General features: G+C 45.5%; 1 protein-coding gene across 1 annotated transcript; it reads left to right on the top strand.

Moving 5' to 3' along the window:
- UPK1B (uroplakin 1B) lies at positions 1-25,751 on the top strand. Its single transcript, XM_030469363.1, has 10 exons — positions 1-154; positions 1,074-1,499; positions 19,448-19,517; positions 20,045-20,132; positions 20,635-20,835; positions 22,372-22,446; positions 23,173-23,277; positions 23,560-23,739; positions 24,462-24,545; positions 25,175-25,751. The coding sequence occupies exons 4-10, from the start codon at positions 20,064-20,066 to the stop codon at positions 25,223-25,225; spliced, it is 765 nt and encodes a 254-aa protein (XP_030325223.1). The 5' UTR covers positions 1-154; positions 1,074-1,499; positions 19,448-19,517; positions 20,045-20,063; the 3' UTR covers positions 25,226-25,751.
- The last annotated feature ends 590 nt before the right edge of the window (positions 25,752-26,341 follow it).

Here is a 26,341-nt window from a genome sequence, read left to right as displayed (position 1 = left end):
CCCGGGCGGAACCGCCCGGCGAGACCGGGGCGGCGGTTTCCCCGGCAACAGGCCCGGCGTCTCCCGTCCTCTCTCCCTCCCGCCCACGGCGAGGGACGAGCGGCAGAAGGGGCCGGCGCCGGTGGGAGGCGAAGCACAACCCTGCCCTGCCATGGTGACTCGGGGGTTGGGGAGGGGGGGCCCCGGCCACCTCTTCGCCTGCACACACCCACCCAGGGGAGGGGGTCGTCCCCGCACCCCCTCTGGCTGCACCGCAGGCTCTCTGACCCCCGCGGGCTGTTCTCCACGCCCAGCTCCCCACGCACAACACCTTCCCTCACCAATTACACGGGTGGGTGCAGGTCACCCCTGCTCTCAGGCCTCCGCCCAGCACCTCCCTTCAGGAAACACAGCTGCAACCCGACACCTGTGAGGAACCATCATGGCTCCTGCCTCCTCTGGCCCAGGCGCTGTGGGGATGAGGGGGAAAAACGGAGCAGGATCCCTCCTGAGCTCCGTCACAGGACTGCGGGGTGTGGATACAGCATAGCCCACAGTCAGCTGCTCAAGGGGGAGATAGGGTAAAGCCTATGCAAATTTAAGCTGCTTGCTGTCCCTGATAAAGACCAGGACAGTGCCAAGTAGGAACACGGAACACCAAGCAGGAGATGAGGGCAACCTCAGGGCAGTGCCTTTAACCATCAGGGCACAGGCCCACAGCACTTGGGCAGGGTGCTCATAAGAGGACTCACCAACAGTCCAATTATTCAGGTGAAGAGTTTGGTTTGCGATCCATCCAATGGTTTCCATCCAGAGACAGAAGTACCTACAATACACACTGAGAAAACCAGCCAATAACCAGGATCAGGCACGGGTTTTCCATAGCTTCCACCAGGTCTGAAAGCTTGACCCTGAGCTGAAATGGAGTTCCTGGGCTCACAGGTAGAAGGTATGGGTGGAACTAGTCACAGAAACTAAAGCTTCTTAGTGTGTTCTCTAAGAGGGGCTGCAGCGTATTTGCTGAAGGATGCAGTAGTGTGATGGATCTGGTCTATAGGGCTAAATGCTGAAAATATTCTTTTCCTTTTTTACAGGCTCATATACCTATAGTTGAATTCCCACCACCACTGAATGACTTATCTAGTGTTGAAACACCAGGATCTGCAGACCAGCCATCCACCAGCAATCCAGGGGGATTGCCAGTGTCTGCACACCAGATGGTTGTTAAGAACCCACCAGGTTCTGAGGACCAGTTACCTGTCACTGGATTTCCCTCATCCAGGGAAACCCCACAGAATAGCAGATCACCTGTGGGTCAGATGCCAGATTTCAAAGTCAGGATGTACGTGTCTAGCTCCACACAGGCTGGAGGCATAGCACTTGAGGCTGTGTCATCAGCACCTGCAGTCAGCCCAACAAATACTACATGTGGAGTACTGGAGCAGCCAGTGGTGTATGAAGACCCCTTTGAAGTCTGCATTAAGTATGTGGAGAAGCATAATATTCTGCAGATATTTCAGGTGAAATATCTCTTACCTTCTCCCTCCAGATGCTTGCTTGTGAAGTTGGGTCTAAAGCTGGTTTGGACCAAATTATTCCTTTCCTGTTATTATGTCTTGTCCTGTGCTTTCCTAAGTGTAAACTTAAGAAAAGTAGTAGCAATGGACCTTTGATCATCTTTGGGGACTGAAAGAGATGCTTGCTTTTTAAAATGCAGCTAGTGTTGGAGCAGAAAGTGCAGCCACCCATCTACCCAAGGATCAATACTTCTTTCCTTCTGTCCGTCTCTGTCTCAGGAGATCACGGAAAAACTGGTGTATGAGAAGCCCGATGACCCCTTGCAGTTCATGTTGCAGCAGGTATGGCATCTTCTTGGGGCACAGTGGGGACTGTTGGGCCCACAGCAGAAAGCTAGCTTTGCTGAGCACACTAGAAACAGGACAAGCCATGAGTGTTTCTCTCACTGTGTGTCTGCTCACTTGGGAAGAGGAGAAGGATGGGCTGTAGCAGCATGCCCTGGGTTACAGGTGTCCACATGTACTCTAAAAGGAGAGAGGGGAGAGCTATGGGAGGGTGGGTGTGTGGAAGAGACAGGTATGGAGAGAGAATGGGATGTGTGTGCCCCGAAGGAGTTATCTGAGAAGTGGGGGAAGCTTAGGGACAGAGATAAGGCCCCCATGTGTCCCTGCCCCACCCTCTGAGGGAACACTTTTCCTGCCCACACCACCCTGTCTAGGAGAGCTGTTGCTGATGATCCTTGAGGGTATTAAAGCACAGGAAATTCGAAGTCAGTGGAATGAAGCAGAGTGGGTAGCTCCTTGGGGAAAGTAGGAGGTTAGAAGGAAGAAAGGAGATAGAAAAAGAGAGTCTTCTCCTTCACTGCCCTCTAGTCAGTCTGGGGAAGAACCACCTTTGTGATTTGTTGCTGAGTTTATGCTGTATCGAATGCAGAATTTGCAGGGTCAGTTCTTGGCACCAGTGGTAAGGAAATAGGCTTCCAAACTACCCTTTCCTTTTTGCTCAGGTGCAGTCTATGATAAAGACCAGGCAAGACAAAATAGAGGGAATATTGGACGAGAATGCAGATCCGGACGTGTTTCTGGAAGACATCCTGTGCAAGTCTTTTGCCCCCTACTAACCATGTGGTATTGTATGGGGCCTTCACAGCATCATGCTTTTGTAGTCACTGGCATGAATTTGGAACAGGTCTGCTTGTATCTCCATTTCCTGATTTTTCTGTTCTGTATTATGCATCCCCTTGAGTTTAAATTCTGTACCCAAGTATTGGTTTGGATGCACAAACTCAAGTCAAAGTGTTCATGGACCTGCATGCACATATGGCACATCTTGGAGAGGCATCTCTGCTGAACTCCTATGCAGTCTCTGCATACAAATGCATAGGTCCCACATTTAGGCCATGCCTAGACTCTGTAACTCTGCTTTTCTATGCAGATCAGCCTCATAGCTCAGGTAATGCAAGCACAAAAACAAGTAGAATTCAAAAGCAGCTCTGGACGACCCCACAGTCCTCTCTTCTTTCATGCTACTTTGGTGGCTTACTGTCTCCAGGCGTGCAGCAGCACCAGTGCCTTGAGAGGCTGGATCTGTGGCATTCCCACTGCAACCAGAGCTCCTCTGATTCAAGGAGCTGCCTCTCTGCCTCTTCCACACATGGGAAGCAGCTATCCCACCTTTAATCATCGCTACTGGCTTCTGATCACTCTGCTTTTTGGGGGTTGCCCTGCTTGTATCATTGCAAGTACAGCATGTATTTTGATAAACAGAACAGTAAAGCAACAAGTTGCACGCACCCTCTGTGGCATGGGAAGATATTACCACTCAAGAATGTGGAAGGTAAATAAAACTAAACAAATCAAAATCAAGCATTGGTAGCCCAGGAAATTCTGACTCAAGGTGCACTTTGCAAACACGTAATTTGAACTGCTTTTTGTTTTTTTAAATACTCTTTTTCATACTATCCAAGTGCCTGTTTGCACCCTTTTAAGAAAGACTGTCTTTCTTTTTATTGTCTCTTGCCTGAAGATAGTTGAAAATACGCAACAGAGCATACTGTTATTTTGGCTTCGTTTCATGTATATGTGCAGTAGATGCCAGAAAGTTTTTTGTCTCTACAGACTTTTCTCTTTTTTTAGGCAAGCGGTCTAATTTCCTGATGGATGGTAGTGTATTCCCAAATGACTGTATGGTTATGAAAAAGCACCACAGAAACTTATCTTCCATCTATTTTCAGCTAAAAGTCTGATAATTATGTTGTGTGATACTCCTAAGCAGAGCTTAGGCCCAAAAAGTCTGGGAATAACAAAGGCAAGTGTTTGGCATACAAAATCTGTGTCTGAGAAAAGTTGCCCTTCTATTCAAGACTCTCAGAGAAGATCACAGGTTTCCAGGCTAAAGGCAGGTGAGCACCCCTGTCACTCGTGGAGCAGGAAAGTTTTCAAGGTATTGTGAGCCTAAAGACAGCTCAAGATTCAGATGAAGTCTTCATGGGTATTAAAAGAGGTCTGATTTATACTTTAGGCTTTTAGGTCCCACTGAAGCACTGAGATGCTTTTGAAAACCCTATTTATCTTCAGCAACTAGAAGAATTAGACTATTAAACAGAGCACAATTGTTTTTCAGCCTGATAAAATTTTGATCAATATTTTTTAAATGGCCCTGTACATACGCACCTTGTGAATGTAAGGGAAGTGCTGAATGCACCTCTATGAAAAAGGCAATAAGTGGAAGATGAAAATACTAGTTGAAGCCTCTTCATCTCACTGTGCAGCATGTTTTCTCAAGAGATGGGGATGAATGTTGTTGCATAACAGAATTAGAGTGCTTTTGGGTAAAGCTTTACTTTTGAATTTCCTAGATTTCTATGATGTCTATAATTTGCTGTTCTCTTGTAGTTATCAAGTAGGTATGTAGTTTTGAGGTGTTCTCAGGGTATAGGTGTATGGGCTCAACGTCATGTCAGCGTTAAGGGAGCTATGCAAGGAGTGCTCTTCACTTTCTCTTTCAGATAAGTTGAAGCGAGCTGAAATGTGTTATTTTTACAACTTACAAAAGTTTTGCAAGTGAGGCTCTACCTCGTGTTCCTCAGCAATATCAGAGCTAAAATTTACTTTGGTGGCCTGGCCACATTCTGTCATGCTACCAAAGTTGCTTTGTGATAGCAAGAAGTCCTCTTCAGTGCATGTGAGAGAGAGCAGCTGTCTTTCCTCTTTCTTAGGATCAAGGTTCCTCTCCTTTGAGGAGCATAGAAATGAATGCAGCTGCACTCAGGACAGCTGTGTGGATCTCCCATTGGCAAGTGCATTACCTGGAGTATTGCATCCAGTTTTGGTCCCTGCTGTGCAAAAAGGGTGCAGACAGATGGGAGAGGGTCCAGAGAAGAGCCACAAGGACGATCAGAGGACTAGAGCACCTGCCATATGAGGAGAGGCCGGGAAAACTGGATCTGCTCTGCTTTGAGAAGAGGAGACTTAAGGGAGACCTTATTACAACGTTCCAGTGCTTAAAGGGGGGCTACAAAGACGATGGAGGACGATCCCTGTTTACGATAAGTCACATGGACAAGACAAGGAGCAATGGGCACAAGTTGCTCACGGGGAGATTCTGTTTGAATACAAGAGGAAAATTTTTCACTATGAGGACAGTCAGACAATTGAATTTTCTCCCAGGCGAAGTGGTAGATTCCCCCACTTTGAAAAGTTTTAAGTCTCAGCTTGACAGGGTGCTGAGACATATCATATAAACAAAAATATTAGAAGGGTTGGATCAGATGATCCTTGAGGTCCCTCCCAACCTGACATTCTATGATTCTATGACTCTACTGTAGATAGTGAGAGACTGTGAGAGGTAGTAGGCCAGGCACAGCCCTTCAGCTTTCATGATCAAAGGGGGGAGTTGCTCTGAGCTTTGACCGGAATCTTGGGAAACCCATCATGAGCTGTCTGAGGAGTAATGTCCTTTACTTCTCCTCAAGCCTCTCATATGATTGAATTGTGTTTTGAACTGCATTTTTTCAGGGAAAAAAGTTGCAGGACTTAGTTTTGTGAAAACACAAAAGCATCCTTCAGAAGATGCGCAGATTATGTGTTTAAACTAGTGCAATGCCTCTGTTCTTTTTGCTTTGCTTCAGTGTTTTGCTGAAAAATACACCTTAGGTCTAGAAAAATTCTTCCTCTCATTAAGGGACTCATGCACCATCTCTGCTTGTGTGTGTGAAGGCTTTTTTGTGGGAAAGAAAAGGAGAAAAGTTAGATTTAAAATGGAAACATTTATTATAGTCCTGATTCCATAGTGGCTGTCCCTTTTCCATAATTTCTTTCCCAAACCATTGGAACCAAGTTTCTTCTTCATAAGTGGACATTTATCAACATGACATTAAACTGTCATTAAATTTCTTGCCTTGGGTGCACAGAAGGAATTGGCAGTTCATTGTGTGGAACTGAAACTATTCCATATAAGTCCTTATAGCACACTAAGTCATTGTATACTTGAACACCCTCCAGTAGTGTGCTAAGCAACGTGACTAACATCTGTTGTTTGTTCTTTCTCCTCTCCACAAGGGAGATGTCTGCGCACTGAAGTGTGTTCTTTTTTTTTAGAAGGGTGTTCTGTTTTTTTTTACTTACACCTGTGTATTGCTATGTGCTTCTAATGGGTTGGGATAGGCTATGGAGTGGAAGGTAGGGAGATAATTTGTAGATCCCAAAGGGTGTATCTTCAGTCATTTGGGCTGGGCACTGAGAAAGCACAGTATTTTCATGGGTAAGATTTGTTATTGATCCATGGACTGTCAGAGAAGCAGGACAGGCAGTTCAGCTGCCAAATAGCGTGGTCTTATGGTGTGCAGACCATTTTTGTTGTGGCCCTTGTAATCACCCAGAAGCAGGATGCAGAGGGGCCAACGGGAAAGAAACTCTCACCTTGAAATAGATGTATTCGATCAAAATATCAGATTCTTTTTCTGCCATCTTTGTATAGAACTTAAAATTACTTAGATGCCCCAAAAAATATTAAAGTTTCCTGTGTATTGCCTGTAACCAATTAAAAATAAAATTGTTGTGACTACTGATTAAAGATCCTTCAAAAAGTTCACACAGACTTTGCTCCAATTCTTAGTTAGGCAGAGGACACAAGCTGAATGCCTCTTCAATGGTCAGCTACTTACAGCATGAGACATTTCATTGTGACTCACTGGATATGAATCATTCCTACGTAACACCAACTTGAAGCTACTTTAATGCCATTGATTTCAAAGTTTCACAATAGTGTGAAACTCTAAGTAGGCAGCAACAACTATTTGGGGCTTGCCTTTCTGAAATGGAATAAATTAACCTCTGGGTAATGCCTGACAAAGAGCTTAGCTCAAGCTGAAGACTGGAGGATGTGGGAGTGCTTAGAAAGGGAATATACCAGGGAAAATTGATCAAACCCTGTCTGACATGCATTCAGGTTGTATTCAAGGGAAAGCTTCTCTTGACCATTCTTTCAGCCAGATGAAATGCAGAAGAAAAGGAAGAAACACTCCCTTAGTATCAGGCATCAATATCCATGGCTGCGTTCTTTTTTGGGACAGCCTTCATGGACAACTTTGATGAAGCAGCATGACCAAAAGTTTATGGCCATGCCTCGACATACGCAAATGAAAAGGGAAACTTTTAGATTTTGAGGTGAAACGAGTTGAGTGAACAGTCACTTGCCATCTTCTCCTGGGGAAACGAGGTGGGCTGGAATGTTATTGCAGAACAGCTGAAGTTAGGCAAAGCAATCCCAAGAGATTCCTAGACTACGTAGTTCAAGACTGGAAACTGCAGACACTGCAGTAGTTGGTCTGTATTAGAAATGCCTGGTCCTAATGAATGGAGTGACTCAAGGCTATTATCCCGGTTCCCCATGCAACTACTCTCCCAGGTAGGAAGAGCTCACCCTCCTTTGCTGGTGGTGTTACATAAGCTGCAGTGAAATAATTCCAAGGAGGGAACAAACTGTGAGATAGACTCTATTTGGTTTTACTTGCTTTGAGCCCCAAATTAACCTTTTGTTCATGGTCATTCATTAGAGTGGCAAGAAAGGGGGGGACATGGGGCTACACAGAGCCAGATACGATGGTGCACAGCTATCTAGCACAGTTCTAGAAAGTGAAAAGGTAGGCATTGTAGCTGAGAGAGTGCACCACACAGCTTACACTGACTATAAAAACTTCACCATAAACTAACAAGCCTTTAAGACAAATGTCTTACTTGGAATCACTTGGTACAACACTTGAAAATTCTTCTTACAAACTAGTAGCCAAGATCCATATTAGGATTAGGGAGTCTGTAAGGACAAGAGATGACCTCTGTCCTCCCTCCTTCCCATCATCTTCTTTTTTAAAACAGGAAACAGAGGTGAATAAAGATGTCAAATTGCACACTTGTTTGTTAATGGAAAAAAATGCATGTCATACCAACCACTGAAGAAAAATAGTTCCCACCTTGAGGAGCTGTTGGTATTAGGACAGATGAGTAGGCATTGGGAAGAAGGCTATATTAAAATGTAGGCAAATGGTCAGAGAGAGGAATATTTTTGCAGTGGCTCAGAGTTGCACAAACACTAAGAACATCACAGGAGACCATTTTGAAGAGCAGAACGATGCGTGCTCTATCCCACTATTGTGTAAGCATCCCCTTGGCAGAATATCCTGCCTGTCTGCAAGGAGACTGAGGGAAGGGCAGTGTTGCCAGGTTGCTGAAAACACAGTATTGAAAGTGAGTACCACCTCTTGGAGAACCCAGATTTTGGCCCTGTTGTTTGAGTCATAGAATCATAGAATGGCTTGAGTTGGAAGGGACCTTAAAGATCATTTAGTTCCAACTCCCCTGTCATGGGCAGGGACACCTCCCACTAGACCAGGCTGATCAAAGTCACATTCAACCTGGCCTTGAACACTACAAGGGATGGGGAATCCTTGGTAGCAAACCAGAGCTATCTTGAGAGACTCCTTGAACATGGCATGATGCCAGGATGCTAATATAAGTTTGACATGGCAGAGAGGAGTGCATATGGAAAAAGCTCAGACTGTAGGGAGTAGCAGCTCCCTACTTTTTGCCCAATGATATGTCTAATTGTTTCCAAATTAAGAGTAAAGCTCTTTAGAAAGGTAAGAGCTGCTCAGGGGCCAGCACAACTATGGATAGAATTACTTGTAACTACCTTTCATAGACCTTTCAGCAGCTGTTCGTAAACCTTCCTGGCTTTGGATAAATAGTGTGATGAAACCCGGAGTTTGAGTTAAAAAGAAGACATTGAAGAAAGCGGTGAAACTTAACCTTTCCTTCATGTGCCCATGAGAGGGCAGCACAGACCGGCTGAGCCTTTGATAAAGGCTATGAAGAGACAGGGAGACTCAAGAGTTACCTCCAGCTGTGGAGCAGCTACAGTTAGAGGAGAAAAGCTCCATATAAAAGGTCTTGATGGCCCAAAACATAGATGAAGTCCACCAAAGCCCACCTGAGACTGAAGCCCAGGTACATCTGGGTAGGGGGCTGATCAGGTCAAACCCCAGGCACACACAACACAGCCTGAGCCCCAAGAACTTTGTTTAGTTACTGAAACCTTAAAAGAGAGTTTCAGAGGAGGAATATTAGGCAGTGCCTACAGCTCTGTGGAAGCAATGAGTCGGCATGAGACATCAACCACACCCTTGCCAAGGCAGAAGCTGTCAGCCCAGGAGCACTAGGGGCTTGCCTAAGGCGTGCATGCTATTTAGTTCCATCCCAGTGCTCCTAAGCACTGCACCAGGCAACACCCCTCTGCTATTCATTCCCCTTCTCTGCTGCTGCAGAGACTCTTATGATGCAGCTTTAGCACGACTGTTCTCCTTCTGTCTCTGTTCCAGCCCCCTGGCAAGGTGGATGGTGGTGATGCTGAGGTTAAGTCAGATCTATGCTTGCAGCATTTGCCTTGCAGCAAATGTTGGAAACTGGATAGTGTCAGGCAACCATGTATAGATGGCAGTGCTCCACTGCCAGCCCATTACAGCCTCACAGATCAGAAGCAGCTAATGCAGAGGAGGCAAACAGGATTGATTTGGGAGGAACGAGGTATCCTCAAACACCCTTCAATAATGAGCTGGAACAATCAATGTGAACAAATTTCTTTGGCCCTTTGCAAACAAGCAGTAAAGGTCTTCAAGACCTTTCTACCATGTTGTGGCCCAGGAATGACAAACAGATTTTGGAGGAGAGGTCTTTAACCATCAGCAAGAGCAATCTCTGGGTCCAGGCATAACAGCTTGATCCCAGTTTGTTAGATGAAACTCAACAGGCACCACAGGACCATCACAGTGCCAAGGCCATTTGGGAGGTGGGACCACATTCTAATAGATAGTGGCACTGGCATCAGCAGTCATCCAGAGGCCCAAAAACCCTCAAGTTCACAACGAAGAGCAATACAGAGACACTTTCTAGCTACCTCCCCTGAATGTTGTCAGGTTTTTTACAGGAGCTATCTAAAAAAACCAAACAAACTCCCCCCCCAGAAAATTTCCATGTTCTCACAACTCTTTTCTTCTGCTGTACATTTTGCCAGATCACAGGCAAAAGCAATTATCTCTGCCCAGGCACAGTGAGATTACTGGCCTGTGAACCTTCCCTGTGGTCTGGCTCCTGTTTAGAGCTAGCTGGCCTGCCCCCTTCTGAAGATGAAATTCAAGAGGAAGCCACATCCCATTTGCTAACCCTTTTATGCCATCACTGGTGTTGGCTGGGGATCAATCCTCTTGCAGGGTTTGGTTGCCCTTTCTTGACAGGAGAAACAGGGGTGCTGCAGGCTTCTCCATGCTTGGCTTATCTGCTGGTCTCTGTGTGTATAAAAATATGACCTGCAGGTTGCTTAAGACAGACCAGCAGCTCTAAGACGCTGATATTTTGGTCTGGGTTCTTCTTTGCAGAAATGGATGGTAGGTCTCCTACAAGTTTCCCTAGTAAAACAGGCATCCTTAGGAGGAGATTTAGAACCCGAAGTCTCTCTCAATGTGTACAAGAAAGCACCCTAAGGGTCTTCTACCCTAACAGTAGAAGCAGCCAATAGAGATTAGCCTTAACAAACATCCACTATTTCTTTAAGCTTTCAGGGTGAGACCAATGTGGAAGGGAGCCACAGCAGCTGGCCTAATTGTTAGCAGTAGGGTACAGAGGTTTAATTTACTGCCTTTTCCCACATGTGCAAATTTCACTGTGAGCACTAGATCAGACCTCCCTGGGGAAAAGTTCACTATCTGAACCCAGTTCTTTACCAGACAGAGCAGCTTCTTCCAAGTTGTTTGTCCTTTCTGCTTGCCTGCTTGTCAGCAGGAGAAAAAACAGACTCTTCTGAAAGGCTCTGAAATACAGATCTTCACGCAATCACATGATTATGGTAGCTTGGGCTTTATGCAAACACCCAAGATTGCAAGCCTTAGCAGCACCAAAATACAGCTGTGGTTTAAGGTATTGATTAAAACTATCATACAAAATTAGAAAAATAAGGCATATTCTCCTCCTTCTCCAAAATATTAATAAACCCTAGTCCTTGAGGGTGTGCTTTATACTTCTCTTCTTAGGGATGAAGAGTGCACTGCCATATTCCTGGATGGATTCTGCATTACTAAATACAAAATACCAGGATTACTGGTGTCATAAAGATGCCTGTATCTGGGTTTTCTGTAACTCTCTTCACCAAGGTATCTGAGGCTTTAGAAAGAAGTTACTTACTGAATTCCACATTATACTAAATATATACATACAGTTCTGCTTTTCAGCCTATATGTTTGTAGGCTTAGGTGGAGTGGCTAGCCCCAAGCCCCAGTGGTTTATCCTAACCCACTATAATTAGCCCACGATCGTTGCTAATGGTATGTCATTTGTCTCCCCTCACTCAGCACTGTTTGGTAAACATTTTCAGGGACAGAACTGCTCTCCCCTGATCTCCCTAGGTGGTGTTCACTTATTTATTCTCCACGCCCTGCAGTTATTCCTCTCTCCTGACTGTGAGTGGTGGAGAAGCTGCAAAAAGAGGGAAAAAAAAAAAAAAAAAAGTTGCAGAAAGAAAGGGGCAGCTGCAGCATAAGCCATGAGCATAAGCCATGATCTGGCTGGGGAGCCAGGAGGCAAGGCTGGAGTGGGGCCAGGCCAGCTGCAAACCCGAGGGGTGCAAAGGACATCTGTCCCCTGTGGCCCACATCCTCACCCCTTGTGCGGATGTGCCGAGACGGGAGAGGAGGGGGCAGTGAGGAATCCCCTCCTTCTCTGGGAAGGAGCTGGCTCCTGGCCACGGCACGTGGAGGGTTTGGGTGGCAGGCGCAAGTCTCAAACAGAAATCTGTAGGAGGGAAGGAAGGTCAAACTGCGGACTGGGAAGCAGCTGTTCCCAGCCCTCCCGAGAATGTGGGAGCATAGCTGGGCAACAGGAATTGGAGCTGGGACCACTGTCAGAGGTGCCCTCAGGGAGGTTCTTTGACCTGCCTGGTGGGGTGGGGGCTCTGCTGGGAAAGATGGCAGCCCCTATGCTCCTCCATGCTGCACACTGCAGCAGGGATGCTAAACCTACCCCCCCTGGAAGTGGCTGCCGTACCCTAATGCCCTGTGCTGGAAGGACAATCATCAAAAAAGGTCCCTCTCCCTGGGAATAAACCATGTGTGTCAAGCTGAACCTGTACCCAGGTGCATGGGCATGGCCAACACTGCAGGCACACTGTGAGGGATGTGGGATTTCCTGAGCCCTCTCCCTTCACTGTGAGATCTGATCCTCCCATGCAACATTGCAACTGAAGTTAGGAGCCTCCTTGTTTGTGATGGGAGTGGTTCCTTTACAATGCTGGCATGAGGTGGTAACAGAAATTGCTCTTGGGACTCTGATGTTTTGGCCATAACCACCTTTTCCTCTCTCCCTCCCTAATTCCTCCCTCTCATACTCTGTTAGTCTTAAATAACTAATTTCATGCTATAAAGAAAGGAAATTCAAAGGATCTAGGAAGGTGAAAGACTATTCTTAGAGGTTAGGAGAAGGGCTAGCCTGCTGGAATTACCCACAGCATCTAATCAGCTCTTTTCATCATCTTTGTTCAGCATGTTTCAGCATCACATTGGGTATCCTCCAACATCTCCTATACCTTTAAAAAGCTACAGCACACTTAGTGACCACAGTCAAGTGATAAATCTCCTGCAAAATTTTATTTTCCACATCGATCTGAAAATCACCCATACTGTGTCCTCAGCATCTGACTGTGCCTCCAGATGAAACCCGAAACTTCAGTGTGTCTTTACTCCCAAGCCAACACTTTGCCATGAACCCACAGACATCAGAGGTGAGTACATCTGTGGCCCTACACCTGGATAAAAGTGGGGAAAGCACATGTATGCGTGGATTTGTTTGTATGCATATACATGCATGCATATGTATGGCTCTGTGAGGGTTCTGTGTACTGGTGAGTCTGTGGCATTCACAAGTGCAAGAGCTTTCAGGAAATTATGGTTTTGGCAATATAGGTGCTACCTTCTCATCTGAAGTAGGCCATTGAAGACACAGAGCTATAGGGGACACTTAAGCAGCTGTAGGCACCTCGCTGAAAATACCCATGGCAGTAACTGGGCTTCCCACATGCCTGGCTTGTCAGCTCTACTGCACACCCTTGCTCAGGCAAGGTCTCTGTTTCACCCTCTGCTGTGCACAGGCATTCAGGCAAACTCATAGCCTGACCTTCTCAACACACCCCCCAAAAAAAGTGCAAGCAAACAAGCAAAACCTCCATCCCAACTTTCTCCTTCGCAATACCAGATGTCCCTCCAAATATCACAACAAATATTCTTACCCACTGAACCAGATTATCATCAAACTGTTACCAGCCAAATGGTGATGGCATCTCAGGACTGACCACCACGATCCCTGGCCATCCAGCCCAAAGAAGGATTCATGCTAACACCTGTTCGCAGCTTCCTGGATTGGGTTATGGAGCAGCAAGAGCACAGCCACACCAGGGCATCTCCCAACAGTGGATCTCAGTGCTGGTGACTGGCAAGGCCACAGAATTTACTACCAGCTTCCTCTCACCTCTGTCCTCTTTCCTCATTTTCTTTTCCCAAAACAGCATTTCTACACTTGCTCCCTCTTCTGTCTTCCTGTCTGAAATGGAGCAGGGTATCTAGCCACAGCACACTCGTGCCTAACCACTGCCCCATGAGACCTGCTGGGCTGTGATGAGCAGGAGATGCACTGCTTGTCCCATTGCTGGCTGCTCTTATTACCTACCAACAATGATGGGAGTCTCTTTTCCTAGCACCCAGCACACCAGCTGGGGTGAAATTCATGGTTCCAGCACTAGCAAAGATGGGGTGGCAACTGCACCAAAATAGATTTCACATGTTGTAGGGAACACAAATAGCAGGCAAACAGGTATGAGTTATTTAGGTCTAGATAAATCTTAATTCCTATTTTTAAGCACCTAGGTGACAATTTTTTTGTCTCTTTTTGCTTGATCAGGCTGGCCACAAGGGCTGGGCCTTCTTTTGCTTATCACTGTGATACCTCATGGAGATGGGAATGCCAAAAGTACCTCAGGATGAAACTCATGGCAGACCTCTCTTCAGTTGTCCCCGAGTACCAAAGGGGCCCATAAAACATTAAAGTTCTGACTTGCAGTTCTGACTAATTTCCTACAAGATACTTGCAAGGATGGCTGCCAAGCAGATATATATATAGTCTTTTGATGTTTGCTCTTGACTTGTGAAGAGTTCTAAAAACAGGAAGTTCCCATCACCCTACGCAAGCCCATTATTGACTTGGCTAGTTTTTGCACCAGCAGATGAAGAACACCAAACACAAGCACCTGTGCTTTTGCCAGAGACTTACTCAAGGCACTGGTAACAGGAATCATGACTTTTGGCAGACTTCTACCAGAATGGGTGAGGGAAAGGAAGGTGAGAGACATTCTTTTTCCTCTGTGCTCCTCAGCCTCAATCCATCTCAGTTCATCACAAGCCAATAAATATATATATATAAATATATATATATGTCTGTGCTTGACTGTACTCAGTCTTAATAACACTGAATGTGTTAAAAAATCCAGAAGGCCAAAGGAAATGCAGTCATCTCCCTATGTTTCATATTATCCAGAGTCTTACAGAGCAGCCAACGCTCACACTCCTGTTTCCAAAAAAAATCCCAAGCTAAGGAAAATTAAAATAGATCCAACTCTAACCACTGGATTTTCCCCTCGCAGTGTAATTATATGAGAACATTAAAATTCATTTACTCCCTTTTTCTTGACAATGCATTCTTCTTATACCTATGTGCAAACAACAGCCCAGCAATAGTTGATACAAACATTTATACTTACGTCCTTCCAACTTGCCCATCCCCTTTAAAGTTCAAGTATCTCCTACTGGTGAGTCATTTGTCCACCCTTTTGAGAGTATAATAATAGAAATTCTTTGAAGCTTTGTATTTTCAGCACAACTGCATTCCAATATGATCTAAGAATCACAGAGACACCCTCTGGTCCCAGGAGGACTGGGAAACAGGTTTGGCTAGAAAAAAAAGTTTTCCTCATGTGATGGGCACCCTACCAATCACACAGCACTTTCCTCAAGCGACCTGGGCTCTTTAAAGCCCAGTGGAGGTGGGAGAAAGGGGCTTTTTCGGCTCTACAGGTGGGTCAGGATTCTGCTGGGAAGCATCAGGAGAAAGGAGGGGTGAGTGTCTTGCTTTGGCCATCATCTTCCTCTTAATGAAGCATGTGAACAATACGTGTCTGTGAGGAGATAAGGAGGCTTTTATGTTTAATGGTTTTAATTTAGTCTCTGAGCTGTGTTTAGTATGTGGGAGTCTGGTACCTGGATAAGGTTAACTGTAGAAGATTATTAAGTATTTCATTTTTCTTACCTTAGGCTGTGACTTCTCTATGACTGTTTTAATTTCTTTCATATTTTTCCTTCTAAAGACTGGGGAGGAGGGAATGGGAAAATTAAAGCTGTTGCAAATACATTTGAGTGCAAAATAAAAATGTTGCAGAGGAAGATGAATCTTATAATTCTCCCTCACTTGTAAAAAGAGGAAAGGTGAAAAAAAAATCCTCTTGTTTTGGCTGCACTGAACTAATGAGGGAGAGAGGAAAAACTTACCTCCCAGCTCTGTTTCCAAGGTAATTATGCCTGATGATGATTTACCAGTCACTCCATTCTTCACACAGGCTTTATTTCATAGCAATCTCTCAAAAGCAAACTTAATTAGTCTCTGAACCATGCTTGATGCTGAGCTTTGTTTTTGCTTTATTTTTTTCTCTTTTGGTAGCACAAAATAACTGGCTGGCTTTTCCTTTTCTGAGCCTGGTTGGCTGCTGGGGCACAAGCTGTTCTCTGTCAGAGGCAGCTGCATATTGGGGCAGGTGAAGTGATGGGGAAAGTTGAATGGGGCAGGAGGAGTGTGTGGTTTTGTGTGCTCTGGAGGTGTTTACTTTAAAGTAAGTAAACATATGATGAATTGTAAGGCACTTGGCTCCTTACACTAGAGTCTGAACTGTTTGTCAATAGCATATTTGATTTCATCTTAAAAACCCCATAACTGAAGATGTCCCACGCGCTTGGAAATTACTTGCTTTTAAAGCCTTTTAGGGGTTAAATTTTTTGCTAAACCAACTAAAAAAGAAAAAAAAAGAAAGAAATAAAGTAAAGGAAAAAGTGGGCTTATTACTCTCTGGCCCTTCAAGCCTGGATGGATCAGGGCTCAGGGTGTGGGCAGGTTTGTGCGCACAGAAGTTTCCCCCAGCATCAGTGCTGGCGCCTCCGTCAGCGGTTCCAGCCCACTGGCTTCCCTCTGCCAGTGCCCCAGCATCTCCCTTCTGCCTGTAGAGACATGCTCCCCAGCCAGCCCCAGGGTGGATGTGATAGGCAGGAGGTGTGGTGCCCGGGCTTCAGCCCCCGAGGGCTTTGCCAGCAGGACCCAGGTTTCTGCCGTTGTGCTTTGGGGTTTGTTTTAGTTGCGCTCGAGTGGCGCGGAGCCCGTCGGCCAAGGTGTGTGGAACCCATGAGTAATACAACAAATGTGTCCCTTCTCCCTTCCTCCTTACAGCAGGGGATGAGAGTGCAACGCCCTGCACAGGGATGCTGAAGCAAAGTGGGGCACCAATGGGGGAGGTAAAGCCCCTGTAAACCCTGCCACCCCATTGAGAGACCCCAAGGGCAAGGTATAGAAACAAAAGGTGGTCCCGGGGGGGCTTTTGGACATCTTTTGGTCACAGTGACGTGACTCCAGCGTGACAACTGGCACAAAGGGCAAGCCAATCAAAATGTGACCCGTGTCTGTGTGGGACAATGCCAAACCAATTCTTATCCATTGGCTTTTCTGGCTAGAGATGGAGTAGGACCAAGTTACTGAAATCCTGTCCCAGTGTGTAGAAAGAGGGTGTGGAGGCTTCAAAAGGTCAACCAGCCCAATGTGTGTGAGGGATGCATGGCAGAAACTGAATCCTGCCTGAATCCAGGAACTGCTGTGAGCAGGAGTTTCTTTTTAAAGCCTGTGTGGCACTGTCACCTAAAATACAAGGGTAGAAGCCAGCCTCTACAGAAAGAAGCTTCCTTTTCAGCTCCCAAAGTTGTCCTACACGTCTCACAGAGCCACTGTGAGTAGAGGAAGGGAAGAAAGGCCAAGAAAACTCCAAGAGCATGGAGATAACAGATCTGTCTGCAACTTGTGGAGGTGCATGGGGAGGCATGGATACCACTGCTCCTGAGCTCTGACAGGCTCAGCTGGACCCCATCAGTCACAGGAGCATTTTGGGGGTGTGAGAGGAGAAACTGCTGTTTGGGTTGGGACCAAGGCATAAGAAAAATGAAGAAGGGTGTGATTCAGAAGGGACTTGGGCTTTCATCATACAATGGAAGCAGAAGTCACCTTTCCAGAGCAGCTTGGAGCATGGAGCACAATCTGATAATTGAATATATAGGACCTAGACAGATCATGGCTAAATTGCAAAGTGGAACACCAGGAGGAACACCTGGGGAACACCAGGTCCACACAAGCTTAGGCATGAAATCCTAGGACCTGGCCATCTTTTCATGTGGAGGTTTTGGATAACAACCGCAGCTGAGACTCCAGTTTCCTCAGGGTTTTTCCTGAAGCCCCAGGAAAGAGAATTTGGGTCACTAAGTAATCTTAACCACCCCAAGAAAAAGGGACCTCTACATCCAAATAGATTTGTGTCCAGAGGCAGGAACTTCTGGTGCCTGCCTCTGGGGCCTGGGAGGAGGACAGCCTACCTGTGTCACACCCAAAGGTGACAGTGAGTCATACCTGTACACAGCTTGCTTCTAGCAAGCTGGCTAAGGCTTGCCTTATGCCCCTGTAGTCATGCGCCTGTGTCAAGTGCTGTGCAAGCTGAGGTGTGAGGAGTGGGCAGCAGGTGGAAAGCCCCAGACCTTCCCCAGCTTCTCTACTGGACCGTGTTGGAGGGACAGCTTTCCAGCTGCCTAGATGTTGTTACAGTCTTGGAGCAAGTTCCCCAGTCTCTCACCTGTGATGCTAATACCAGACTCTCCATGACAGAGAAGGGGACAGACTGCCACATGTGGCAGAGGGGAACAAAGTGGACACTGTGAAACAGACTCCCTCAGAGCTGGCCACTTGGAGGCAGAGGGAGAATTTGTTTCAATATGGTCACATAATGACACTTGTTTGTTTATAGAGCTATAGTAAAAGTTCTTCCTTCCCCTTTCCTCTTTCCTGGTCTCTCTGCTTTCCCCCTGCCCTGCAATCCCACTGGACTTGGGTGAAGTACTGAAGAGCCTTTAGTGGCCTAGAAGTTCGCCATTCTCCAGTTGGCTTCTGTGTGGTGGTGACCGTTTCCAGCTTTCCTCCCGGCTACAGTAGCCTAGGAGATGGGCTTGCCCTAGGAGAAGAGTCTTGCTTGCCTAGGCTGCAGTAACACCTGTCCAAGGAGAAGCAAAAGTAGCCTAGGTCCTGCCTGCCAGTGAGGAAGAGAAAGCCAGCTTGTGGGGAGGCCAGAGCATGGGCTGGGTGGACAGCCCTCATACAAGGTGTGAGTTCTGTCATTATACTGCAGGGAGGTCTGTAGGAGAGAAAGGGAAGGAGAAAGAGGGGCCTGCAATGCTAGTGAAAGGGTTATGACTTGGTTAATTATGCTATGGTGAGATCTGCCGTGCTAGCCATATGGCACACTCAGCCCTACTATCTATATGGCAGCTGGAGCAGAACTGCTTTTCCATGTAATAGTCAGAATTTGTGTGCCTGCCTTTAAGCAGGTGAGCTTTCCTCACTTTTTGGACTGCTCTCTGACTGATGATGTCTCTTAGCCAGCACTAATTAAAAGCTTTTTGAAAATCTTTGAAATTTGCAGCACAAAGATCCATGAACCAGGCAGTGGTTTCTACAGCCTCTCAGGTGAGTAGAGGACCTGTGTCTGCCTCAAGTCTGGCAGATTCTGTAGTGGTGTGTTTCAGACCACATGCAGCTAAGCACTGCACAGACCCAGATCTGACCTGCAAGGCAGTTTTGTTGTGTCCTTTGGGCATGCTTTTTGGTCAACAAGTTTGGTAGGGACAGAGCTTCAGGATGAGCTCATGAGCCTGCCAGTTCCAAGTACAGAGCTGTATAGCTTCAGGTGTCCTGTGGTAGCCTCCAGCACTGGCTGGGAATAAAAATGGCTTCTTACCTTGGAAATAATGACCATCCTGACTCATGATACCATTGAAAAATACTTAGGTGTTCTGCTGGTATAATGGAGATCTCTTCATGCCTAACCCTCAAACCACTGCAGAAAGGGTGGTAGGAAATTCTGGTTTTCCCTGTCACTGTTAGAAGTCTCTCCTACCCTAAAAGGGCTGCTGATGGCAAGGCTGAAGGAGGTATTTTTAAAAGACCACAATGCTCTGGTCCTCAAGAAATTCCCCTCATTGACAATTGTGTCTGCTTTTGTTTTCCAACAGCTTCTTTGAAGAATCCCAGTCAGTAACCTCAGCAAGAGAAGGCACTGGTGCAGATACTCTAGCAGAAGAGGTGTGTTCAAGCTGCTTTTCCTCTTGTCTGCTCAAGTTGAACCCCTTTCAGCCTTTCTTTCAAAGCTTGTATTTTCTTAACCCAGCAAACATAACTGGCTCAGGGTTGGGGTTTTTTTCCCTCCCTCTCTCCATGCACACACATGCTCTGCTCCTTTGAAAGAAGAGCTTGGTTGGCATTGGTACCTGGGCTTGTTTGTCCAAGAGGTCTGATTAGTGCCTTTATGCCACTCTTTCTGGAAGGGGATGAATTTGATATGGGGCACCTGGCCCCAGCTGGCAGGATATAGCCCTCTCTGGAATTTGGTGGGAATGCTACTTGGCCCTGATCCCATGAGCCAGCTGCAGGCTGAGCAGCCCCCTCCTTCCCTCACACCTGACCAGGAATGGGGAGCCTATCTCCATTTCCTGGCATGAGGGAAAGATGGGGTTACCCTTAGCGAGGTACTGCCAAGCTGTGAACCAGAAGTACATGTGAGGGATGCACTTATTGTACTGGTCTAACCAAAATCTTTGTTTTTTCCCCAGGTTGCATGAAGAATTAAAAATGGCAAAAAGTGAGGATGGCATACAAATCTTGCGGGGTCTATTAGTCTTTGGGAATGTGGTTATTGGGGTAAGTAAAATGAGACAAGTATGGGAGGAGGCTTCCTTTTAATAGATACTTCTTAAAAAAGCAGTTCCCAGACATGAAATCTCTCTTTATGTGTGCAGTTGACACAGATATAGACCAGTAAAGTGTGAGAGAAGGGTTAGACAACTGTGCTAGCTGCACTGGTGGGTGGAGAAGGGACAGCAAGGGCTAATCCACAAGACCAGCATGAGTCCTAGGGGAAGAGCCCTTGCTGCTGACCAACATCTTCCCAGCCACTTCCCTCCATATAGTGGTGAGAAATGTTCTGCTAATTATGTCTTAACATCATCACAGCCTAGACATGAGAATTCAGTTGAGTTTTGCTGGCAATTCTTCTGCAAAGGTACAAGACAAGAGATTGTAGAGCTGGAAGGAGGAGGAGTTGAGTACCCTCTGTTTGTCAGGAAACTGAATGAAAGAAAAGGGGTCTCTTTTTCTTTGGGGAAACTTGATCTAATGGATTTCCCAAACTTGTGCTCCTTAGCTGTGTGGCATTGCTCTGACAGCAGAGTGCATCTACTTTGTGTCCAAGCCCCAAGATTTCTACCCTCTTCTGGAAGCCACAGGAAACAATGACATCTATGCTGCTGCTTGGATTGGCATCTTTGTTGGCTTTGCACTCCTTGCTCTGTCTATTCTGGGAATCGTCGCAGTCATTAAAGCCAACAGGACCTTGCTGCAGGTGGTAAGTGTAGCAAAGTTTGCCCACTCATTGATGCCAAACTGAAAAAAACACCTGCCTTAGTTTTCCTTCTCACTTTGTTAGCAATCTACCAAGCAAAGACAGCTTTTATCAGTGATAAGGAGCCAAAGATTCTTCTCAAGCATGGCTGTGGTGTCCCATAAGGTGACTCATGTGAGGACACAGGCATGAGAAGCTCCAAAACCAGTCTCAGGGAATTAATGGTGATAGCCACAATGGAGGTTTCAGCTGAGTGGCTTGACCCTGACTTTGCCCTGAAGCAATACAGAAGCACTTGTGCAATCAAAAGTAGCTGGGATGTGGTTTATATTCTTGTTTCTCCCCTCCCCTTACTGCCTTTCAGCTGTCATATAGTATTCAGTTTAGGAGTTGATAAGTAATGACTTCTGTACAAGGCTTATGTATGTGTCAGTGTACCAAATATGGCTGCAATTGAGAACATTAGACATAAGCAGTCAGAAATTGCAGAGGTGTGGACAGAGAGTTTTGGATAAGTCAAGGACAATGTGAACAAATCTCTGTACAATTTCGTTCTTAGTCCTTTAAGCTGGTGGTAACAAAACTTAATTGGTGCTTCTATTAATGAAGAGAAGAGCTGAAAACTCTGGAACTGGCTATCTCTTGTAATAATGTGGAATGGCAGAATATCTGGCTTAAACACGAGACAGAGATCTGCACTCTTGTGTCAGGGAATTTGCCAGCAAAGAGCTGAGGAAGGAGAATTTCCTTACATTTTGGTGTCTTGGCAGAAACCCAAGGCTGTGGTATAGGAAAGAAGAGAGGGTACAAGAAGCAGAATCTGGGGTTAGAAGGAAACAAATGCCTTGAATCTGAGAACATTAGGAAGCATGGGAGGAGAAATAAAGACACAAGAATCCAAAGGGAATACGGGAAAGGTTAAAGGGATTGTGCTGAGAAGGGAAAAGAAACAGTGAAATGCACTATGAGAGGTGATTGTCAGGATCTGTTTTCATGAAGTATCTTCACTTGCAAAATATGAGTGCTGAAGAAATCTGACCATGCAAAATCAGGAGGATCTGAAGGACATCCTAAATTGCCCATTCTGTTTCCTCAAAGTACAAGGTCTCCTGCTGGGAGTGGACAGCTTATTGATGAAAAGCTTGTAGAAGGCAAGTGGGAGCGGAAGGAGGAGACAAGACAAAAGCATAAGTTGCCAATAAAGAAATGAGTTGCAATAAAGAAAAGGGAAGATGTTACTCCGGGATGTATAAGGCAAAGAATTTTCCTTAAAGGCAGGATGGTATTGATACCATGAGGTTCTGATAAAATCTTTTCTGTGAGGTGGAGAATAATTCCAATCATACACTTTCAAGAAAGCATAATGCAAACTGACACAAGCACAGGGAAATGCTATATTAATCTACAAGGCCATGGTGAGAATTGAAGAGCCTAGGATGGACTGGCCTCCCTTGCCTTGAACAGGGTTTCAGGCTTAATATTAAAAAAATCTGCTCAACTGTTTCTCCAAGAGCTAACTCTGCTGTTTTTCTTCCACAGTATATTATTCTCATGCTGATCACTTTTGCATTCGAAATGGCTTCGTGCATCACAGCAGTAGCTCATCGAGATGCTGTGAGTATTTCTTTCCCCACATGTTCTTTAACCCCCTCTAGGAAGCACTGCAGAAGGCTGTTCTGTTCAATGTAGTAAATGTCATGTGTGGCCTCAAAGGACTGCTGCTGAGTTAGAACAGGACCCTATAAGGAAAGTCTCTAACACCATTACTGTAACTCAGAAAATTACTTCACTTTTTTTTTTTTTAATGTGGTATTGTTATTTTTAGCATTAAAAAATGTTTACAACCTTGACGTTAAGGAAATCATCATCATTAGCTGATTCATCAATGCATCAATCTGAATTTCAGCTATGATTAATCTATCATACATGCAGAAGACTAGTGAGGGAAAGATCACATGGATTCTTTGAGATATTGGCAGGAGGGTAAATGACTTGTGGTGCTTTAGTTCCAAGCAACACATCAAATGTAACCTATAACTTCTGCACATCATCTGTGGTCTGACATATGGTAGAGCCTGATTAAGAGTCATGCTCACGATCTACATCTTTGTTGCTACTGCTCCTCAAATCCTGATCTTTATTGGCCTGTGTGTAAAACTTGGGGAGACCCAGCATTCCTGTTCCCTAGCAGGACATTGAAACACACAAACAAACCCACCCCAAATAACTCTATATTTGCTTTACATGACCACTTATTTACATAGTTTCTGCATTCTTCTGTGTTGTTTTTTAATTATTATTTTGGTGTTTTGACTTGTTTTTTGGCTTTTTTTCCTCTAGCTCACTCCAAATCTCTTCCTGAAGCAAATGCTGGAGAGGTATGGAACAACAGGGACAGGGATGACTGCTGATGTCACAAATGCATGGAATAAACTCATGGTTAAGGTAATAATAACATTGAAAACTCTCACTAATTACTAAATGCTGTGCAGCCCTGGAATTTCAAGTCCTCCTGGGGGTCACTCAGTAATAAGGAGAACGGCATCTGCCTTGAACCTTAGAGAAAGTCCTGCCACGCTCCCTGTTTTGCTCATTTATCAGATGGCAGACTGTCAAAGGCCGGCATTTCAAAAGTCTCTCCCACAAATCTCTGGTTAATGCCTAACCAGTCACCTGCAGGGCTGTGACCTGGGCCCATACAGATAATTCCCTTCTCTTGTCCCCCAGAACCACTGCTGTGGGGTGCAGGGTCCCAGTGACTGGCAGAACTACGCATCCAAATTCCGTGAAAACCACAGCGACGCCGACTTCCCTTGGCCACATCATTGCTGTGTTACAGATGCCAAAGGGTCTCCAACCAACCTTGATGCCTGCAAGCTTGGAATGCCTGGCTACTATTACAGAAATGTAAGATCTTCTCTGCTTTTCCCAGTTAACATATGCTGCTCAACAGCACCTTGCTGAAAAGGTGTTTTTGAGCAACTCTAAGCTACAGATATTCAGAAGCAATTCCTGCAGGGTCCTGGCTGTGTTGCTGAACACAGAATAGGTTGTAATAAAGACTTTCCTGATGGCGGGAGAAGTATTAAGAAAAGTCTCCTAATGCCACCAGCAGGAAGTAACATCTCCAACGTGTAAGTGGACCCTAGCTAAATCAAACTTAGTACAAAGATGAGCACATAGAATATGAGTAAGCAAGTCAGCAGTTCTCCTCAGTGTAGAACTTTGCTGTAGAGTAGCTTGTCCTTTCAAACAGATTGCTGGGCCATGAGCATCAACTTCTGCACTAGCAACCATTTCTAGATGTTTAAGCTTCCAGATTTTCCTTCTTGATTCTGGAGGCCACCTCTGTGTTGGTTATGTTTCATTATATATGTACACTTGGCAAGTGGATGACTCAGGAAGTTGTCTTTGAACTGCCTGAGATGGGTCTGTATTTGGTGCTAGAAACAGGTAGGATATTTGCAAGCTGTCAACAATCAGCATAGCTCTGTCTTGTCTTCTTGAGCTCTTGTGAGCTACCCAAATTGCAACAGGAGAGGAGCATGCCTCTCTCAGACATGGATAAGCTTGTTGACTTGATGTACCAGCTCAAAGTTGGTGTTGACTGACTCACGGTTGTCTTACAGGGTTGTTATGATGTTATTTCTGAGCCAATGAACAAACATGCCTGGGGTGTTGCCTGGTTTGGTTTTGCCATCCTCTGCTGGACTGTAAGTACTTAATCATAGAATCATAGAATCGTTAGTATTTGCCTTTATTTCCTCTTCTCTTTTCTTGTTATTCCACACCCAGTTGGGTGGAGGTGGATGACAGGACTAACACATCTAAAAGGTCTATAGATTATAGTTATCCACTCATTACCAACCTAGCCATAGCCTGCTCCACTAACAGGGCTAAAGTTACAAGCTTCACTCCATTCTGTCTTCCACAGAGAAGGAACTAGATGTCCTTCTAGTCTGCTGAGGCCTGGTGCCATCTCAGCAGTCCAGCTTGCAGAGACTTGTTTATGAATGGCATTGGACCACCTAAACAGTAATCACAACAGATAATTCTGTTTCTGGTTTGAAGACTTTGTAAGAGTGTTTTAAGTACACAGGGTTCAGAAGTTTTGTGACAGATAGTCCCCAGCAAGGAGTGACCCAGTCACATAGCCAGGTCTGCACATATCTTCTTCCTTTACTGCAGAGCTTCTGTGCAGATAAAAAGACTTAGACTTTCTCTGCCTGAAAGTCCTTTGCTTAAGAAGAGTTTCTGCTGCTCTCTCCTTCCAGTAGGACTAAATGGGGATGGGGTAGAATGGAACAGAGAGCAGAGAAACTTAGTGGTCTTGTTGTTTCAGTTCTGTGTCCTCCTTGGTACCATGTTCTACTGGAGCAGAATTGAATACTGAAGGCCCAACATCCTGAGCACTGTCCTGAAGCACCATCTGAAACTGCATCCATTTGTCTCCTACTCCATTCTCCTCATGCCATGGACGATTTGAAGCTTTCCCACCACCTCTCCCATATATACTTTTGCTACTCCAAAAACTTAACATACAGAGCTGATGACTTCAGGAAACAGTCTTCTTGTTCCTTCTTTGCCCCTTGTTCTTCAGCCTTAATGCCTCCTGGCTGAGGCACAATCCTTTTTTGGCTGTGCAAGACATCCTTGGACCACAGGATAAAAAGTGATCTGATTTCTTCTGTGATGACATCAGCAAGGAAAATGTCCATGTATGCTTGCTCCAGAAAAATCTCTCTCTAAAAGCAGGTTGAATGTAAGTTATAAAGGCTCCAGCAAGGGCTACAGGGGCAAAACTGTAACCTCCTGTGACCAATAAAAATGAATGATACGAGGAAGAAGACTGCAAACCTTTCTAATATATTGTATTGTTCAGCTTCTCTTCTTGGTCTCTGTCACTTCTTGCCTCAGAATAAGGCAGATTCTCTAAGAGTTTAAGTGTGTCAGCAGTAAGGACATGTCACAGATAAAAAGTCTGTTGCTAGTCAAGCCCAACAAAAGGCTAGCTCACTCCTCAGCAATGTGCTGCCTATACCCAGCCTACCTCCTGTCACTGAGGAAACTACTGCATTAGTTCCCACCTTCAGAAGTGCCAGCCCAGAAAACATTCCTCTTGCTAATAAGCGACTCCTCTAAAAAGCTATTAGGTACTTCAGACAAGATTTCACACATCTACAGGCTAGAACTTGTGCAGAATGAGGGGTCCTGTGTTGTAGTTGGCTTTTTTAAAGTGGCTGTCCCATGCCTCTAGACTAGTATGCTTCTTGCTTCAGCTGCCCACACGTATATAGTCACAGCTCCTGTGTACTCCCTTTCCACAGCCTCAGATCAGGTAGGACAAACAGCAAATACTGGCAATGAATAATTCCTGTGAAAAATGCCAGCAAGCAGCTAACTGAATCAAATCCAGTCCTTGCATCACCCGTTACAGTTCTCACCCACTTCAATAGAGGCTGTTTACTTTGGCCCAGACTGATCCGCTGTCTTTTCTTGTGAACACTTC

This window comes from Calypte anna, chromosome 1, assembly GCF_003957555.1.
Source record: "Calypte anna isolate BGI_N300 chromosome 1, bCalAnn1_v1.p, whole genome shotgun sequence".
Taxonomy (NCBI): Eukaryota; Metazoa; Chordata; class Aves; order Apodiformes; family Trochilidae; genus Calypte; species Calypte anna.
Note: the sequence above shows the minus strand (reverse complement) of the source record. Positions and strands in the feature narration are given on the sequence as shown.

Bases quoted from the DNA above. Each gene is read 5' to 3' on its own strand.
- UPK1B (XM_030469363.1), top strand. From the start codon at position 20,064: ATGGCAAAAAGTGAGGATGGCATACAAATCTTGCGGGGTCTATTAGTC. The intron at 20,836-22,371 runs GTAAGTGTAGCA...TTTCTTCCACAG, and splicing joins ACAGGACCTTGCTGCAGGTG to TATATTATTCTCATGCTGAT. The intron at 23,278-23,559 runs GTAATAATAACA...CTTGTCCCCCAG, and splicing joins GGAATAAACTCATGGTTAAG to AACCACTGCTGTGGGGTGCA.